The sequence below is a fragment of the Pezoporus occidentalis genome, unplaced genomic scaffold (genome assembly GCF_034315485.1).
Source record: "Pezoporus occidentalis ecotype Australia unplaced genomic scaffold, CSIRO_AGI_Poc_V1 ctg4, whole genome shotgun sequence".
Classification (NCBI taxonomy): Eukaryota; Metazoa; Chordata; class Aves; order Psittaciformes; family Psittacidae; genus Pezoporus; species Pezoporus occidentalis.
The window spans coordinates 22822079-22838387 of NW_026915724.1; the positions used below are offsets into that span (position 1 = coordinate 22822079).

A 16309-nucleotide genomic window follows, 5' to 3' on the forward strand; every position below is an offset into this window, starting at 1 on the left:
CCAAATATTTATCATCACAATTTCTGGGCATGCCAAGTATGAAAATAAATGCTGGCAAGCAGACCTCAGGAAGATAGTAAAGACAAGCTTGTAATGCCAAGAGAAGTTTGTTATTTATAATCCACATCTAATATCACAGATCAATTAGAATCTGGTAGGAGCAGAGGGGTTGATGTCTGTCTATCCCTTTTCTGTCCTTGTTTTCAGGCCCTTGCTCAATGATCACAGCATGCAGATCTGTGTCCTTTAAACAATGCAAAAAGAAAATTAAAGTGTCACTTCTTCAAAGCCATCCTCTGCACATCCCCACAGGACAGCCTGTGATGGACAGGGAGTCTGTATGATGGACAGGGAGTCTGTATTCAAGTGTCAGTGTGGAAATCAGATACACTTAAGAAGACACATGGTGTGTACGGGGGAGTGGAGTGATCCAGCTCGCTCTGACCACAAGCAGAGCTTCTGTTAGTGGAAAGGTGTGCTGGTCACATGCAAATGAGCTGCCTGAGGGGATGCAAAAGTGGGTAGGCTCTGTTGCCAGGGCGACTGCACATCAAGTTCAGTCAAAGCAGAATCAGCAGGAGAGTCTATCATGGTACATCAGCACTTTTAAATCTTCGTCACTTCTCTCTGTCCTTCTCGCCCCGACTTTTCAACACATCCAAGAAGGAGGCACCTCTGGCTGTTCTTACAGTAACACGTGGCTATTTAGGGGCAGGAGACAGCAAAGAGGTGGCAATCCACCAACATTATGTCATGCGACGGCGACTGATTTTTATGTTTAAAGCTTACGCTCGGCGTCAGGATACAGTCCACACGTTGTCGGGAGCGCCAAGGTTCCCCTTTCCCCACTAACAAGAACCACCTGTGGCCAGGGCCAGCCCAACCAGACTGCCAGAGAGCTCACTGGCCACAGGTTCACAGCTGCAGCAAAACACAGCTCTGAAACTGACCTTTCTCACGGGCAGAAACCCGCTTTTTTCAAAAGGTGTTTGTATGTCTCTTGGTTGACATCCCTGTCAAGTCCAGGGGAAGATAGGAGGATGCAAATCACCTGAGGTGCAATGGCAGTAAAATAAAGTTGGTCCTGCTTCTTCCAAGGCTAAATCTGGCACTTTGCTCAGGGTGGCTGTTATGCTGAATGCCAACAGCTCCACTGTAGGGATGGAGAGTCACCACTGACTGCCAAGGCTGCCAGGGAGGCTGGGAAGGGCTGCTCTGCCAGAGTAATCGCTGCAGTTTACTTACTAGTGCATCTGTGGCTTTTCCAGAGAATTTCAAACTTGGTGTAAATCCTGGCACAAACAGGAATTCACTGAATTTACCAACTGCAGTGTGTAGCAAGAAGAGGTGGGTACTGATAACCGTGTAAAGACCAGCAAGAGCTACAAATTCTCCCTAGTAAAGCTCTGTAAGTTTACACTGATTTTTGTGCTGTCACCACTGGACTTCCACCAAAACCTGAGCTAACCATTTTAAATCAATGTTGCATACAACTCTGCTATAAAGTGAGCACAGCATGGACATTTATTACATGCCCACTGATGAGTGCATCTCCAAGGAATCCCTCTGAATAAGCGTTGAAAGAGGTGAATTCATTTTGGGTGAATCTCTTAGTGGCAGACACTAAGATGGAAATCTCACAACAGCAAGTAGTTTTGCAATGTTTCCAACATTTTCTTGATACAACTGATCGGGAACTCCACCATTGGTTTTCCTGTCACATTTGGATATTCCAGACAGTGCTATCAGAATCATTAAAAATGTGTACTTCAAGCCAGTCAAAAACTATATTAACCTTTGTCAGTGCTGAAAAAAGTTCAATTTGTAGTGAAATTCTGATTCATTAAATAGGACTCCTTCTCAGTCGTCTTGAGCAGTTTCTCATATAAACCAGACCAGCTTGTTTCAATGAAGAAAAATGAACTAAAATGAGCTAAAGAATATGCAAAGTTTGTTAAGAACCAGTAGACCTTCCTCTGGGAAAGAAGAAACAAACTTATTAGAGAAGATTAGAAGATTTACTATGACTTTTCCTGCACTCCTTGGTTTATCTATATTTTCAGCTCTTCTACCCTGTTCTTATGAATTCTGGTAACTGTCTCCCCATCAGCCACAGTTATAGGTGTGAATCATTTTGGACACCAGATACACATTATTATGTAGTTAATAAAAAAATGAAAACCACATGGACTCTGATGGTTCAGCTGACAGCAAATGAACTGTTTGCTGTCTAGTATGGGAACACTTCCTAGCACAATATTGAGAAACTCACTTTGTGATGCACCAAATCCTGGGACAAAACATCTTTTGCAGAATCATGTAACTCAGGAGGCAATCACGGAATCACAGAACAGCCCAGGTTGCAACAGTCCTCAAAAGATAATCCCATCCAACCTTTTTTTGGAAAGAGAGCCCAGATGAGCCCACCTGCCCTGGGCTACCTCAAAGTTTAGAAAGAGCTTACAATAACAGCAAGGATGATTACTGCCTTTTGTCAATGGGAGTCTGAACTTGCAAATCTAAGCAGTTAACAGAATCAGTCACTTGCTTTGCGAAAGAATTTTTAAAAGATAATGAAACTGAAGTTCTAAGAATTCTTCTAAGAATTAACTGGCTTGTGACCAGGTTACAAGGAAACTCCAAAAACCTCAGAAATCCATACAGACGTAACATTTTGCCTCTCAGAGGTGAGACACCTTTGAGACAGGTGCCAAAGTTGTTCTACAGCAAGGACTAACAGTGGCTGCAGCTCCGGTAGAACAGGTTGGCAAGCTCTTGGCTCCAGTGGAGCTACAAAAGCAGCAGGAGATCAGTGCCTTGCCCTGCAGAGAGGCAAGACACCACCACCAAGATAACTGATCAGCTACAGCTTGCTGCTTTGGCAGTGTCTGCTCTCCTGCTGAGATTTTATTAGCACACTTAGCTTTAATTTAGGGAGAAAAAAATGACAGTTGGATGCCCGAGCCTGATCTTACAACTCCAGGAATAGTTTTGAAACTGTGCTTAAGCATTTATTACCCTGGATAAACGAAGCGTTTGGTCTACAAATTCTGAATCCAGATCAAAGCTTTCAGGGAAGTTCAAATGGAGGACTTTAGGACTGGACACATCTTAGATAAATCTGAAAACAAAGTGAATATTCTGACCCTACCATCTACAGCAAGTATCAGTATAACACTCCCTCCAAAATTAAAAAAGTCATTTAAGCAAGTTTGTTACTAATCACTGTACAACCTATTTAGAAAGTCTTGCTTAAGGAGATTTACGGTCATCTTTCAGATGAAAATTTCCTATGGAAAAGACAGCCTTAGATTAGACTTCCCCACTCAGATTGCAACAAAGCGATCACTTGTGCAATTCCAAATTCCCATTCACTTAAAGAAGATGTGAAATAACATCCCACTGTGTACTGTATGACACTCCCTGGACTCCTAGGTTTGCCTCACTTTAGGAGGGTGATGCCTTCCTACAGATGAATAATTCATATTTAAATTATTTTGAACATTTCTTGCCTGCAAAGTACAAGCTATACAAGAAAGACCCAGGACTCTAAGAAAGCACATAGCTTTTAATTTATATCCGACTATTAGATCTTTGAATTAATAGGCTTATAAGCATAGTTTTGGACAGGAACAACTTTAATGACTCAGGATAAACTTCATACCACTGCACTGATCCTATTTCTTCATTTTGGCAAGGCCTTATCATTGCCCCAATTACATCCTTTTGCCAAAATAAACACCATCAGGAAGAATGGAGGCAGCAATCTGAAAAATGGCAAACCTATATTGCATATTTTTTCAGGCTGTGACAGAATGTACAATATTTCTAAAGTCATTTTAGCTCATGGACTTTTTTTATTAACTCAGGTGAAAAGAATTTTCTGGCAGAAATATGATATCTTCCAAATTTTGTTTTAAATGGATACTTCTTGTTATTGTTTTCCCTTTGATTGGTAAATCACCAATTTTGCAATATGGCAGCAAGCTAACACAGAAGATCCCTATTTTAAATGATGTTATAAATGAGTGTGGGCATTTTATTTGACAAGAGACCAGCTGAACCCTAACCAGTGTTAACTTATGCAACTAGGTAAGTCTTACTTACACCAGGCCTCCTGAGCCATTTAGGACCACTCTTCCCAAGACAGTTAGAGCACTGCCTTGAAAGACTGATGCCCACTTCAGCACAGTGGGTTGGTCTAGAGAAGAAAAGCTGTCAGTGGAAGAGGCAGCTTCATGCAAGCCTGCTGCTAGCATGCCTACCCCTGGCAATATCAGCTATACCTCAAACTTCTCTGTACCCTATAACCCTATGCATTTTTTAATATGCAGATCCTAGTGTTCACTGGGTAGCATTTCAGCATGTGTTTATATTTATGCCACTTCTATCTGTACCTCACAGAACAAGAAAGCCACAACAGTACATCCGAAACTCCGTAGAAGATTGATACCTTCATATTTGCTAACAGCACTATGGCATATGCACAAGGCTTTGTTATCACAGTATCCTTTTGGGGGGGGGAGAAATACTGAATTTTGAGTTGAAGAGATCTTAAAAGGAAGGAGCATTACAAGGATGATGCAAATCTTAGCTGAAAGATTTGCTGAAAGATTAACTTGAGAACTTTACAGACTGTTTGGGTACAACTTAACTTCATGTAGTCTCAAATCGATTGATACAGTGGCCGAGTGCATTACTATTCAAAGACAACATATTTTTTATTGATCAGAAACAAACTGTACATTTCTTGTCAACTTGAGAAGTCAAACCCAGAAAAACCAACATTAACAGCTTTTTAAAATACCAGCTTTAACGCTCTGCAGAGAGAAATAATATCCACCAGCAGCCCAACAGGAGAGTTTCCACATCTGCCCTTGCATCTGAGAAGAGCTTAACCTAGGGATCGAGTCCTCAAAACTTTACAGCTCATGTTTCAGCTCCCCTTCATTAGAGAAAAAGGTCCGTTTGTAATAGCAATAAAGCTAACACATGCAAATACACATGTACAGTTTTTTCATACAGTGGGTTTATTACAACTAAGTAAGGAGAGTTCATACAACTAAGTATGAGAACAATCTGCTGCTCTCTTCTTGCAAAAAGACATTAAACAGCATATTCTGGATGAGAATAAGAGGAGTATTTGGGGAATCAGATTTATTTCTCAGCATATGTTTTACCCAAGCAAGCCACTCACTAGTATTATTAATGAGAACTCTGCATATTTAGCTCTGCTTCAAACCAAAGTGGTACAGAAAATAGCAAGGTATCAAATTTCTTCTAGGATGAAAAATACTAACATATTTTTTTCTGAACCATTCTAGTACATGTGTCTCTCATTCTTCTCTTCTAGCCACTGCTTAAATACCAGTCCTACTCTAATGATTAAAAATCATATCAGTGGCTTTTCCTCACACCCAAATTTTCATTTCCAAGCACTGATAAAACCTGTCTTGATACTCTTCAAACACATCTCCTTGAAAGCAGATCAAAGTAAATCCACAGCAGAAAGAATTGTGATTAAAGAAACAAGGAAGATGTATTTACTGCACCTTCTGTTGAGCTGTCATTTGTGTTTTGGATATTCAAACATAATTTCCTACGTAATTTAGCAGGTTAGTCCCTCACATGTTGTCATGTGTAAAAGGCAGAGTACTCAACAGTACCAGTTCAGGAGAAAATCTGCCAGAAGATAACATCATCTTCTGCTTACAAAAAGGTCAATACATACTTCAAAGTCCAACACATTGACTCCTTTTTTTTTAATCCAAACTCTGAAGGTGCCTTTTCTTTCTTCAGTGAAGCAAGGGCAAATTACTTGCAATTGGATTTCTTAATTTCAAAAAATTAGTGACTAAGTTAAAGTGGCATATTTGTACTGAATGAGATTTTATCATACAATGTAGCATTACACTATTAGAAAAAATAGAGAAAATAAGGTTGAGACTAAATTAAGTGGAAATTAAAGTAAATGAAATAATTTGAAATAAAATGTTAAAAAGACAAAAGGGACTTTTGCAAATGATGCATATAAAGGGAGTTTCACGTATTCCAGCAAAATGGCATGAAACACATACTTCCTCTCTTTGAGAAAACGTTATTGCTATCTGCTGATAAAAAGGTGATAAAACCCTGTGAGACTATATCCCATAGCCAAATAGTTCAGATTTTTGAAACCATGTTTTCTTTCTTAATGCAAGGAGAAAGCAACGTAATGACTTTCGGGAACTTGTGAGCGTTTTAGTTACTCGGCACCAGAAATCAGCCATTCGCCCACACTGACCTCTAGGTGGCACAAAAGAACCTAAACTAAGCAGATCTTTCCCTATTTTTTGGGTGATGTTCTGCCGTCCCGGTAAGGCTCCGAGTCAGCAATTCCAACATAGCAAAACACGCATCTATTAACCTGTTTTAAATAAAATGTCAAGTATTAAAGTGACGGTTACTGTAGCCAGGCAGGTAATTTTTTACTGCTTTCAATGGTGCACTGAGATGTAAATCATGAATTGATTCTCCACAGTACATCACCTTCAGTTTACAACACTTAAACGGGTTTACTAGAAATAAAGTTTAGGTTTACAATTAATTCAACATAGGGATTACTATAGGACTAAAACTATATACCATAAAAACCAATTTACAATCATAATTCAGCAGAAAGAAAAAGTAGTAATGAGAAAAATACATCCATTACTTCATCATATTTTAGATTACAGTATCCAAAAAATTACAGAGTCAGTGAAATCACATCCAACCAATATTTACTGCAGCAGTAACTAGAAATGCTGTTTTTTGACTTAAGCAATATAGCTGTTAGTACAAACCTAAGACTGGCATGTTCTGCAGGACCAGAAGGAAATTTCGTATTAACAGTCTAATGTAATGCACACCATGTGAAGTATACCAGCAGCCCTCAGTATCTGCACACAATGATGGCACTCCACATACATTTTCCCCCAGTTAAGACACTATGACCTAGGAGCGCTTCTTTTTGTCTGCCAAAAAATGTGCACGTGTACACTGCCCTTGCGTCTATACCAACACCTACTTCCTTTATCTCCTTAGTCAAAGTATTCTCACTCACAACTGAGTTTCACTCTGACCAGAACCAAAATCCGTTCCACTTCTAAGCTGTCCCAGCTCTCTGCATACAGTAGCCCAGGTGGGATTTCCACCACTCTTATCATTCAAAACTATTCAGTCAGAAATGCTTCAACTCTCTAAAACTGAACATGAATTTATGCATAAAATTTGTCAGAGCATCATGTGGAAGATCATTTGCATCAACACGTGATGACACAGCATTGTATCATGTGCCCACAACTAAACAGGAAAGGGATTTTTCTCACCTGGCATAGAAATCTTTTGGTGGAACAACCTCCTGAAAGAACTGTAGCTGGTACAGATAAAGTCCAATCAAGTGCCCCGCACTGAATATAGCCATTAATACACACAGACAGCTGAATATCAGCGGATCAAATGCTTGGCAACAGGACCACCATGTGCACAGGCCCAAAAATACAAAGAAATACACAGCTGAGGTCAAGGATGGCACCATCATTCCTGTAAAAATAAAAATATAGAGGGTTGGAAAAGTGTGGGAAATATTTGCATTTGTTAAATGTTAAATCTGACAAGAAATATATAAAACAATTTAGTCCAATTAGTGTCTATGGCAATCATTACAATTAACTCCTAAGACTGCTATTAGCTTTGATACTAAGAAAAGGATCTTCTTTTTTTTTTTATTCAATATACTTATGCTATACCTTAACACTTAGTACACAACTACTCTCCAGAACTTCCTTTGAGATGAAATCTTCTTTTTTAAAGATGTTTCTCAAAGCATGGAGAAAAACAGAAACACGGCCGCAAGGCCACCCAGCAGTGCCTGAGAGCACTGGCGTGTTAAACTTCAAAATGAAATTTAAGTATGAGATGCTAAAATGGCAGGAATGAACAGTGGAAAAAACTCTCATATAAATCTTGAGATATCTTGCATTATTAATACCAAAAAAACCCTGATGTATATACTGACAGGAGACCTATATAAAATCCAGAGAACAGTCAGGAAATGTTTGCTTTTTTAACTCTCAGAAATTTGCAATTTAAATATGACAAAAGACTCCGCTGTCTTACACATGTATATTGGTTTTGCTCTTCATATGGAGTGGACTATTACACTTGTGAAAATGTGTGACTGGTGAAGCAGACGCGATGCTCAGTGGGTAGCCTACAAAAATCAGTGAGGAAGCAGGAAGGAAAGACACACGTGTCTAAGGGTGGCAACCATGACAAAATGACAAGAGAGTTTACATCCAAGCACAGCAGCCCAGTGGAGTCTCTACAGTAACAGCACTGAAGCTAATAGGGATGCCTGCCTCCATTTTTTTTTAAGTTTTCTACTAGTGCTTATTTAGGAGCCACCTTCCTCAGGCCAGACCTGCAGGCTCCTGGTGGTCTGTGGCTCTGGTATGCCCACTGGCCCCGCAGCTGGGCCAGCCACTCCAGCAGAAGGACTTGCACCTTGCCAGGTTCTAGGTTGCCATGCTTTCTGGGGACAGCGCCCTGAATGTCGGTCCCCAGTTGGGATTAGTCCAGGCACTGTAAGGATTCATCCACAGTCATTTTGCCTGAGCTTCACCATCACATATTTACCATTGTACTTTAAACCAAATCTTTAGTCTAGGGTGCTCTGTCTCTGCTTCAGCATGCAATGTGCTGGCATTGCCACAGGCTCACAGATTTAAAACATGACAGGACAGCAGGGACCATTATTCTGACTGCCTTCGTGATGGTGGCAGTAAGATTTCTGCTGGAAAGCAATTTCTGCCTCAATCCTGTAACTACTTCCTTTCTTTTTTCAAAAAGATACTTTTGTCTTTATTGAAGCACTTCAGGACAAGAATCCACTATATCCATATATATGTTGTTTATTATGGCAGATTACTCTGGCTGTGAAAAAGTCAAAATGTATTTCTGGTCTGAAGTTGCAGGGTTTTATCACTTAACTATTGGCTCATTACTTCTATTAGATGAGAAGTCTGTTAAAAAAATGGAGGCACTTTGTCAGTAGTTCAAGGCTGCAGTCAAATCACCCTTCATCATCTTCCTTTTTGGCACAGTAAGTAAGGAAGTATTTAACTAATTAAGCTCATGGTCTCCCTCAGGAATACAGCCTTCCCAGACCTCAAGTCCTTTTTGTAACTCTGCTCTGAATACCTCCTGGCTCTCAGCATGTGTTGGAGTTCCACAGACAAGCTGCCCATGAGCGCTCAGAAGAAACTGCCCTCGTCCACTTCTGTGTGATCCTTCTGCTTCATCCTCCCTAGGTGATGGTCACCCATGCAACTTCAGAATGGCAACAGGCTTTTCAAAATGTTTTTAATGGCATCTCTCTCCCCTGATGTTCAGCCCCATGGTGATCCACATAACCTATTTTTATCTCTTTGTAGATTTGTTACCTTGCATTTTGACCACATGTAAGGTTGCCAGATAATCTTACCTGTCTTAATAAAAGGCCACATCTGACCAGTCCTTGTCATTTAGTATCATTTTTTTTAACTATTGTTTTATACTTCATATACTAGTATACTTACACATTAAGTATATAGAGTTGTACATATACTTTATATGCAATGACTCCATTAAAACACGTGATTAGACAGATACATGCTAATTTACAATTATTGCTCCAATCATGAATTCATTAATTACAACCTACAGTGATTTTCTACACTTCCATTCTTGCTGTAGCTGACTACACGGTACTAAATCAAATATCTTATAAAAAGGTTCGTTATATCATATTAAAACAGCTACTTTTAGTAACCATATCAGAAACCAACATGAAATCTGCTTACTGGCTTATCACTCTTTTCACACACTATCCAGTCAACCTATTTTTCTGTTTTTCCTTTTTGTTTTTTAGAGCTATGTAAATGCAGTTCCTTTTTACATTAGGTAGTGTCAGAATTCACATTATAGTATATAAATATATGGTCACTTATAATATGCGACCATTCACCATTTCGTTATAACAGCAGCTGTGAAAGTCATATACAGCATGATAGGGCCACAAAGTATTTGTAAAAAATATTAAACAACTCAGCATATTCCAATGCCTGCCAAAATTTTAATTTAAATAAAATCAGCAGCAATTTCTTTTCCCTTAAAGATTTCCATTGTTACTCCCGCAGGTGCCAGAGTGCTGAAAACTCATTTGTTAAATGCATAATATAATGAGGTCTGGAGGAAATTTTTCAATTGCACCAACCTGCTGAACCAAGTAAAATTGTAACAACAACTTTTCCAGTGGTGATGATCATGTTGCCAATAAACTCCCTCAGTTTGGATGCTATGAAAGCAATTCTACGCAGCATTTTTAATTTCATGGTTTCCTCAAATTCTGCTTCACCACAGTCTTCATCATCCAGATCTTCTTCATACATCAAAGCATCATCTGGCTCTAACTTTTCTCTAACAGCCTAAAGGAGGAGGGGGGAAAGAAAAAGAGAATGCAAAAGAGAGATATTTTTTTAATTAAAAACCATGGATATATTATTTAGCAATAAATTATTGTAATTTTTGACTATGTGCAAGTAACGAGAATTAAAGAAGGTGTACTAAATCGAGAGCTGTACATTGATGGCTCCCATATCAGATTAAGGGCTGTCTCTGAGAAAGGCTGCAATCCTCCTACAACAGCCTGCTTATTCATTTTTATATGAAATTTGGTTTGCTGAGCATTCTTTCCATCTTGCTATTATCTGCTAAATTCCTCTTCACCTTAACAGCTTCAGGTCCAGTCACTAAGCCCAAGCGCCTTCCAGGTTCATGTTCCTCAACAAAACTCACTTTTCAAACCCTTCCCCATAAACCCTATCTCAGACTTCGAATGCAAACCCTAAAATTGAGCAAGTAGCAGTGATCTGAGTCATGGCAGCAAGGACTGAAATAAATGGATAGATAGTTCATTGGTGACTGAAGGGCAATTTGGGAGAGGAAAAAAATACACTAAGCAGAGTCCCGGGTAAAGAATGAGAAATGGTGAGATTAGCTGACGGTGAAAGAAAAGGAGAAAAAGTGAGCAAGAGAGAAGTAGTGAAAGCTTGAGTGATCTGCAACAGTTTAGCAAGAGAAATGAGACCAGTGCCTTAGAACTACACAATGGAAAAAGGAAAAGAAGGAAACGTGTAAAGGCCCCTCATACTTGAGTGGTTTGTTAGGATTTGGCAGTGGCCTTCACCATCAAGGCTCCATTGTATCTTGGAGACCAGAAGACATACACAGCTATTGAGTGATGCAGACTAAGTCATCAACCCATGGTGAGAATCTGCAGGATTAGCAAGAGGCCCACCCAAAGATACAATTTATGGAAAAATTAGTCACTCACAGACATGTAGGGGCATATTTAAAAAAACCCAAAATAATAGTTTTGAGCCAGGTTCTCACTTGGGGTAATACAGAATAGCTTCTTTGGCACTAATCTGAACTTGTATTAGCTAACGTCAGTTCTGGCCAAGCAATATCTCTGCATGTGAAAGTAAGAAAGAGTGACTATTGGTATTTTTTACCAGAATGGCAGTTTTATATTTATTGGTGACATTCGGCAACAAAAAATTTCCACACCAACAGATAAGACTGCAGTAGGAACAGCTGAACTCTCAGGCTACTTAACCAAATTCTTCAGTACCACTTTGTTAGGTGGATTCCCAAAGGAACAAAATCCCCTGTGGACTCCTTCATTTCACCTCTAAGCCTGGTGCCAACTTTCTCCTTTTATTTTGAAGCATTAACAATGTTGTGAATGCCGAGAACAAGCCTGTCTATTCTCCAGTGTATCTATTTTACAGACAATGAAATACAGATGAAATACAGTAGGGCTGATCTGGGAAATCTACCTTTCTCTTAGACATATCCAGCTATTTCACTAGCTATACTCATTATAAATTTCATTTCAATTGCTTTGTTGTTGTCACCATTCACTTATACAGCTCTCAGCACATGAATTGTTAGGTCCTTCTGCAAAATAATGGAGAGGAGATGGCAGCCCAAACATGCAGTCATCACAGTTCAAGCCATGCAGCACAAAGAGGCATTCTGTTCATCACTGCTGCTCATATCTGAGCTCCTATCTAAACAGGAGCTACTTAAATATTCAGAAACAATGCTGACAGCAGGCTGAACGATACATTATGCTTGCTCTTCTGTCACAGCTGTTTCAGTGAGAAAGCGATATAAATGGCAAAAGTTATGATCATTTCTGCTTGTGCTGTAATTACTAGATGAACCAGCTCCTCATCTAGTCCTTTCGGGCCCAACCCTGCTCTTCCTAGACTGGCTTTAGTGCTCTGTGCCTTGAGCTTAGTATGATCAGTGAACAGTGAAACCTTCAATAGTGTTCGTATCCCAAACAACAGAGAATGAGTGAGACTGCTGGCCATTTACAGGTCATGAAATGGCACACCTACTATACATGGGTCTGTGTGAAGGAGATCCTTATTTCTTCAGGTAGTGCTTTCAATTTGCTGAAAACAATATGCATTAAAATGTGGAATTACTGACAAAAATGTACAGGAAAATTTTCAAAACAAGTAAGTTATTCCACAGGAGACTGTCAGGACTCATACCTCTATGAATAATACAAATCTACATTGATCATGAAGACAGGATTCATACATTTATTACAGCTTATGCTGAATTGGAGCTCTGTCTAAACTGCTGAGGTAGCACTGAATTATACATATGCAGTAACAGAAAAGTCTGAAAAGTCACAAAATAAAATAATGAAATTTTATCCATGCAGTAGAAAATGTTCTTGAGGGAGAATTAACAGAAATTTAAAAATTTAAAGTATGAATTGAAGGAAAATACACAATACCATAGAACAACAAAATAAAAAGGAGGACATAGAATTCAGAAAAGCACATAGAAGCAGCCCAGTGAAAGATGGAACTTGATATCCTTTACTGTCTCTTCTCTCTACCTGCCTCCCTCACCTCAGGTGCCAAACATTCAGTTTCACACACCTTGATCTCCTCAAAATGGGCCTTTGGATTTTCCTATCACAATAACCAGGACTATAATTTTTTAACTTGGCCAGTCTAATCACTGAAGTTTCACTGATCTGAAGGACCCTTAGGCTACATTTTGTCTTAAGAGTTCAGTACTGACACAAATGACACAGCATCCCCAAGTAGAAGCACTAGGAAAGAGGGTATTTTGTACCAGGATACAGCTGAGAAAGAGATGATGGTCAAAAATTTCCATGGACTGAAGCTCCCACACTTGAAGCATAGTTAAAAACTTGCAAGGTGATGAGTTACCAAAGAAGCTAACTCTCCTTTTATTTACATTTTTATTTAGATATGAAAATATGGATTCCAAGTTCTGCAAAGAAGTTTAGACCTCACAAACACTCACAGGAAATGCAGAAAAACCTACTTCTGGTGTTACTGAGGTCATTTGCTGTTGGAAAGAAAACTTGAGCATTCTGAACCTCCCGCAGATAACAAACTGATTTTGCAAGTTTTCCTTCCAAAACTACAAATGTCTGTTTGGAGTCAGGGTTCTTCAGCCACTTTCCTCAGTTTAAGACAAGCTAGCAAATGGGAGAACTTGATCATCAACAACAACCATAATCTGAAGTCCTAGAAGCCTTATCAGACACATACCATCTTGCAACTTTTCAGCACAGCCTGAACTACCAGTGATATGGCTGTGCAAGGACTGCCTGTTTTCAGAGACCAGGGCTTTGCACCAGCCTGGAATGGGTGGGTTAGCTTTGGCATCACTGTCTTCCCTATCTGCAAGTGCTTTTAAGGATAATACCTCAGTCCTTAACCTTATTCTGTTTACCTCCCAGTGGTGTCATTCATGACCCAGTCAATGATTATTTCAGTGAAAAGACTACAACAACTAAACAACTATAGGTTTGATGGCGTTTTTTTGTATACAAATGTATCTGTTTGTAATTCAGTATCCACGGTGAAGTCAAGTAGCTGAAAGGCCATGTTCCTTCCCTGAAGTAGCTGAAATGCCACGTTCCAGTGTATATCAAAAAGATGACAAACTTTGGATTCCCCCACTCTCTTATTCATTGCCTGCCAACTGGATTATCTGGGATGGCTTTCCAGTTTCCCATATTGAGCACCAGAAATTGCTGAAGAAAAGCGAAGAGTGAACAGCTTTTACATCCAACATGGTGATAATTTGCCTGTTGCTTTAACACTTTCTGACGATTAAATAGCCACCTACGTACGCGCTCATCCCAGAACACCATTACTCCAGTCAGACTGTTTTGCAAAGCTCTTTTTACTATGTGGATTAGTCTAAAGCTACAAACCCATGCTACATAGGCTACAGTTAGAAAAATACTTTTACTTCCATAATAAATTACTTATTATGCAATTACAGGATCCCTGTGGATGCTGATTAAATCAAATAAACTCCTCCATTCAAGGAGTATAGCGCATTTGTGAAGCCATAAACATGTGTTTCCATGACCTTTGCTCTGCAGAGCAGGGCCCCAGGACTTTTTATAAACAAACTAAATGCAGTTTAGGTTTTTCAGCAATAGTGTGGAAGTCCCAGGAGTATTTATTGTACAATACTTTTTTAAACTGCCAAACTGAGATAGAAAACAGGCAAGGAAACAGTACAGCCTCTGTGGCAGCTATGGCTCCTACTATTGTGGCCAGGGCCAGAATGTCCATTAGCTACTTTGGGGGCTGCTTTATTAACATCCAACTTTTAAATGTTTCATCTGGTACAGTATAAACACTACCGCACAAAGATATCCTCTAGTCCCAGAGATGTATTTACTAACAGGAAGCCTCGAATCCAACCACCTAAAACCCATTCCTGCTTCAGGACACTCCTTGCTTAGTACCTACATTTAATGGCATTGTGTCTGTAAACACAAATTTGCTCATTTATTGATTTTTTATTCTAGAGAGGACATGAACTAAACTCTTAACAAATTCACGAGAGCCCCAAAATTTAACCAATCAAAACTGTTACAACTAAGGGTATACAAGTCTCAGAACGGACACAACTCCCATCTCTGCAAATGTAGTGCATTAATTATCAGGACCTCTCCACTGCGCACTGCTAAGCTCACAAAAGTAGGTTCTCATGAGACTTCAGGTGCTTCCTCCTTTCAGTTGGCTCATAAATACTGTACAAATAGCCTCTTCTGCAGTATTTTGACACTTCCTCCCAGCCAGAACTAGGAAACAGAGTGAGAAAATGAGAAATAAGCCTGAGAAAAACATGTGAAGTTCACCAAATGCTATTAACATGCTGCTTCTAGAAATTTTAACTAAGGTTCAATGGATCCTGGTGTGTTGTTTTACCAATTATCCATGTATTACATGGACATTTAAAAAGTTATAGAGATGCAGTGATAAGCCTCATTATCAAACTTAATGTCGAGATGACACTGTGTTTTCCAAGGGTCTGAATTGCAGATGGCAGAAATGCAACTGGCAATTAATTATATTGCAGGGGAGCACTGCGGTGCTCCCAAGGCAACCTGCTTGTCGTGTGGTTATGCTCTGCAAAGAACCTCTGTGAAGGAAAGCATGAATGCAACCTCCTCAGGAGTAGTGCGTGAGTTCGCTGATTTAAATAGACTCTTGTTGCCTCTCAATTGCAATGGAGACTGCAGGGCTCACCCCAACACCCAACCACATCCCAGAGCCTGCTCCTTCCTGGGACCTCCAAGCAGCCTTATCTAAACAGCTACAGGTATGCAGGTTTGGCACAAAGGCAGAGTGGTACATCATAGTAGATCATCTTATTTATTGCTGGTGATACCAGAGAAGTGCCTTCATGATCTGAATTAGCTTAAAGGTGCATGGTTTGGCTTGAAAAAAGGAGACAAGAAGGAGCAAGCTACAAGTCAGACTGCATGGTCTGACCTCCTTCTGGCAATTTTAGTCAACCTTCACAAGAACTACTCTAGCTGTTGCATCCCATTTCTTTAAAGTCACCTGCATTGTCTTCATGCTGCCCTGCAGTTTGCATGCCCTGGAGCACACACTCATGGCCTGCAGCTGACACTGTTATTGTAAAAGCAGGACTCTCTCTTTGTTAGAGAATTAAGATATCACTTACTATAATTATTTCTTCACCTCTGATCATAAATAATTTTTTTATTCTATACTTGTGATACAGTAGCACAGATGATACAATTTACTAAGTGTCTTTTCTAAGTCTGTTCAAGCTGTTCCTATGCCCAAGTTTTTGGACTTCCTTTTTATTAAAAAACAAAACAAAAAACCAAAATCAAAACAAAACCAAG

The 16309-nt window shown here is 39.5% G+C and overlaps 1 protein-coding gene across 1 annotated transcript in view; it reads right to left on the bottom strand.

Annotated features, from left to right (window-relative positions):
* Positions 1–16309, bottom strand: part of PIEZO2 (piezo type mechanosensitive ion channel component 2) — a 297634-nt gene that overhangs the window by 110668 nt on the left and 170657 nt on the right. Inside the window, exons 6-7 of the mRNA XM_062633006.1 lie at positions 10277–10487; positions 7350–7563 (exon numbers count right to left, since the gene is read on the bottom strand). Of these exons, the coding sequence (XP_062488990.1) occupies positions 7350–7563; positions 10277–10487 (425 nt within the window). The remainder of the gene's footprint in view (positions 1–7349; positions 7564–10276; positions 10488–16309) is intronic.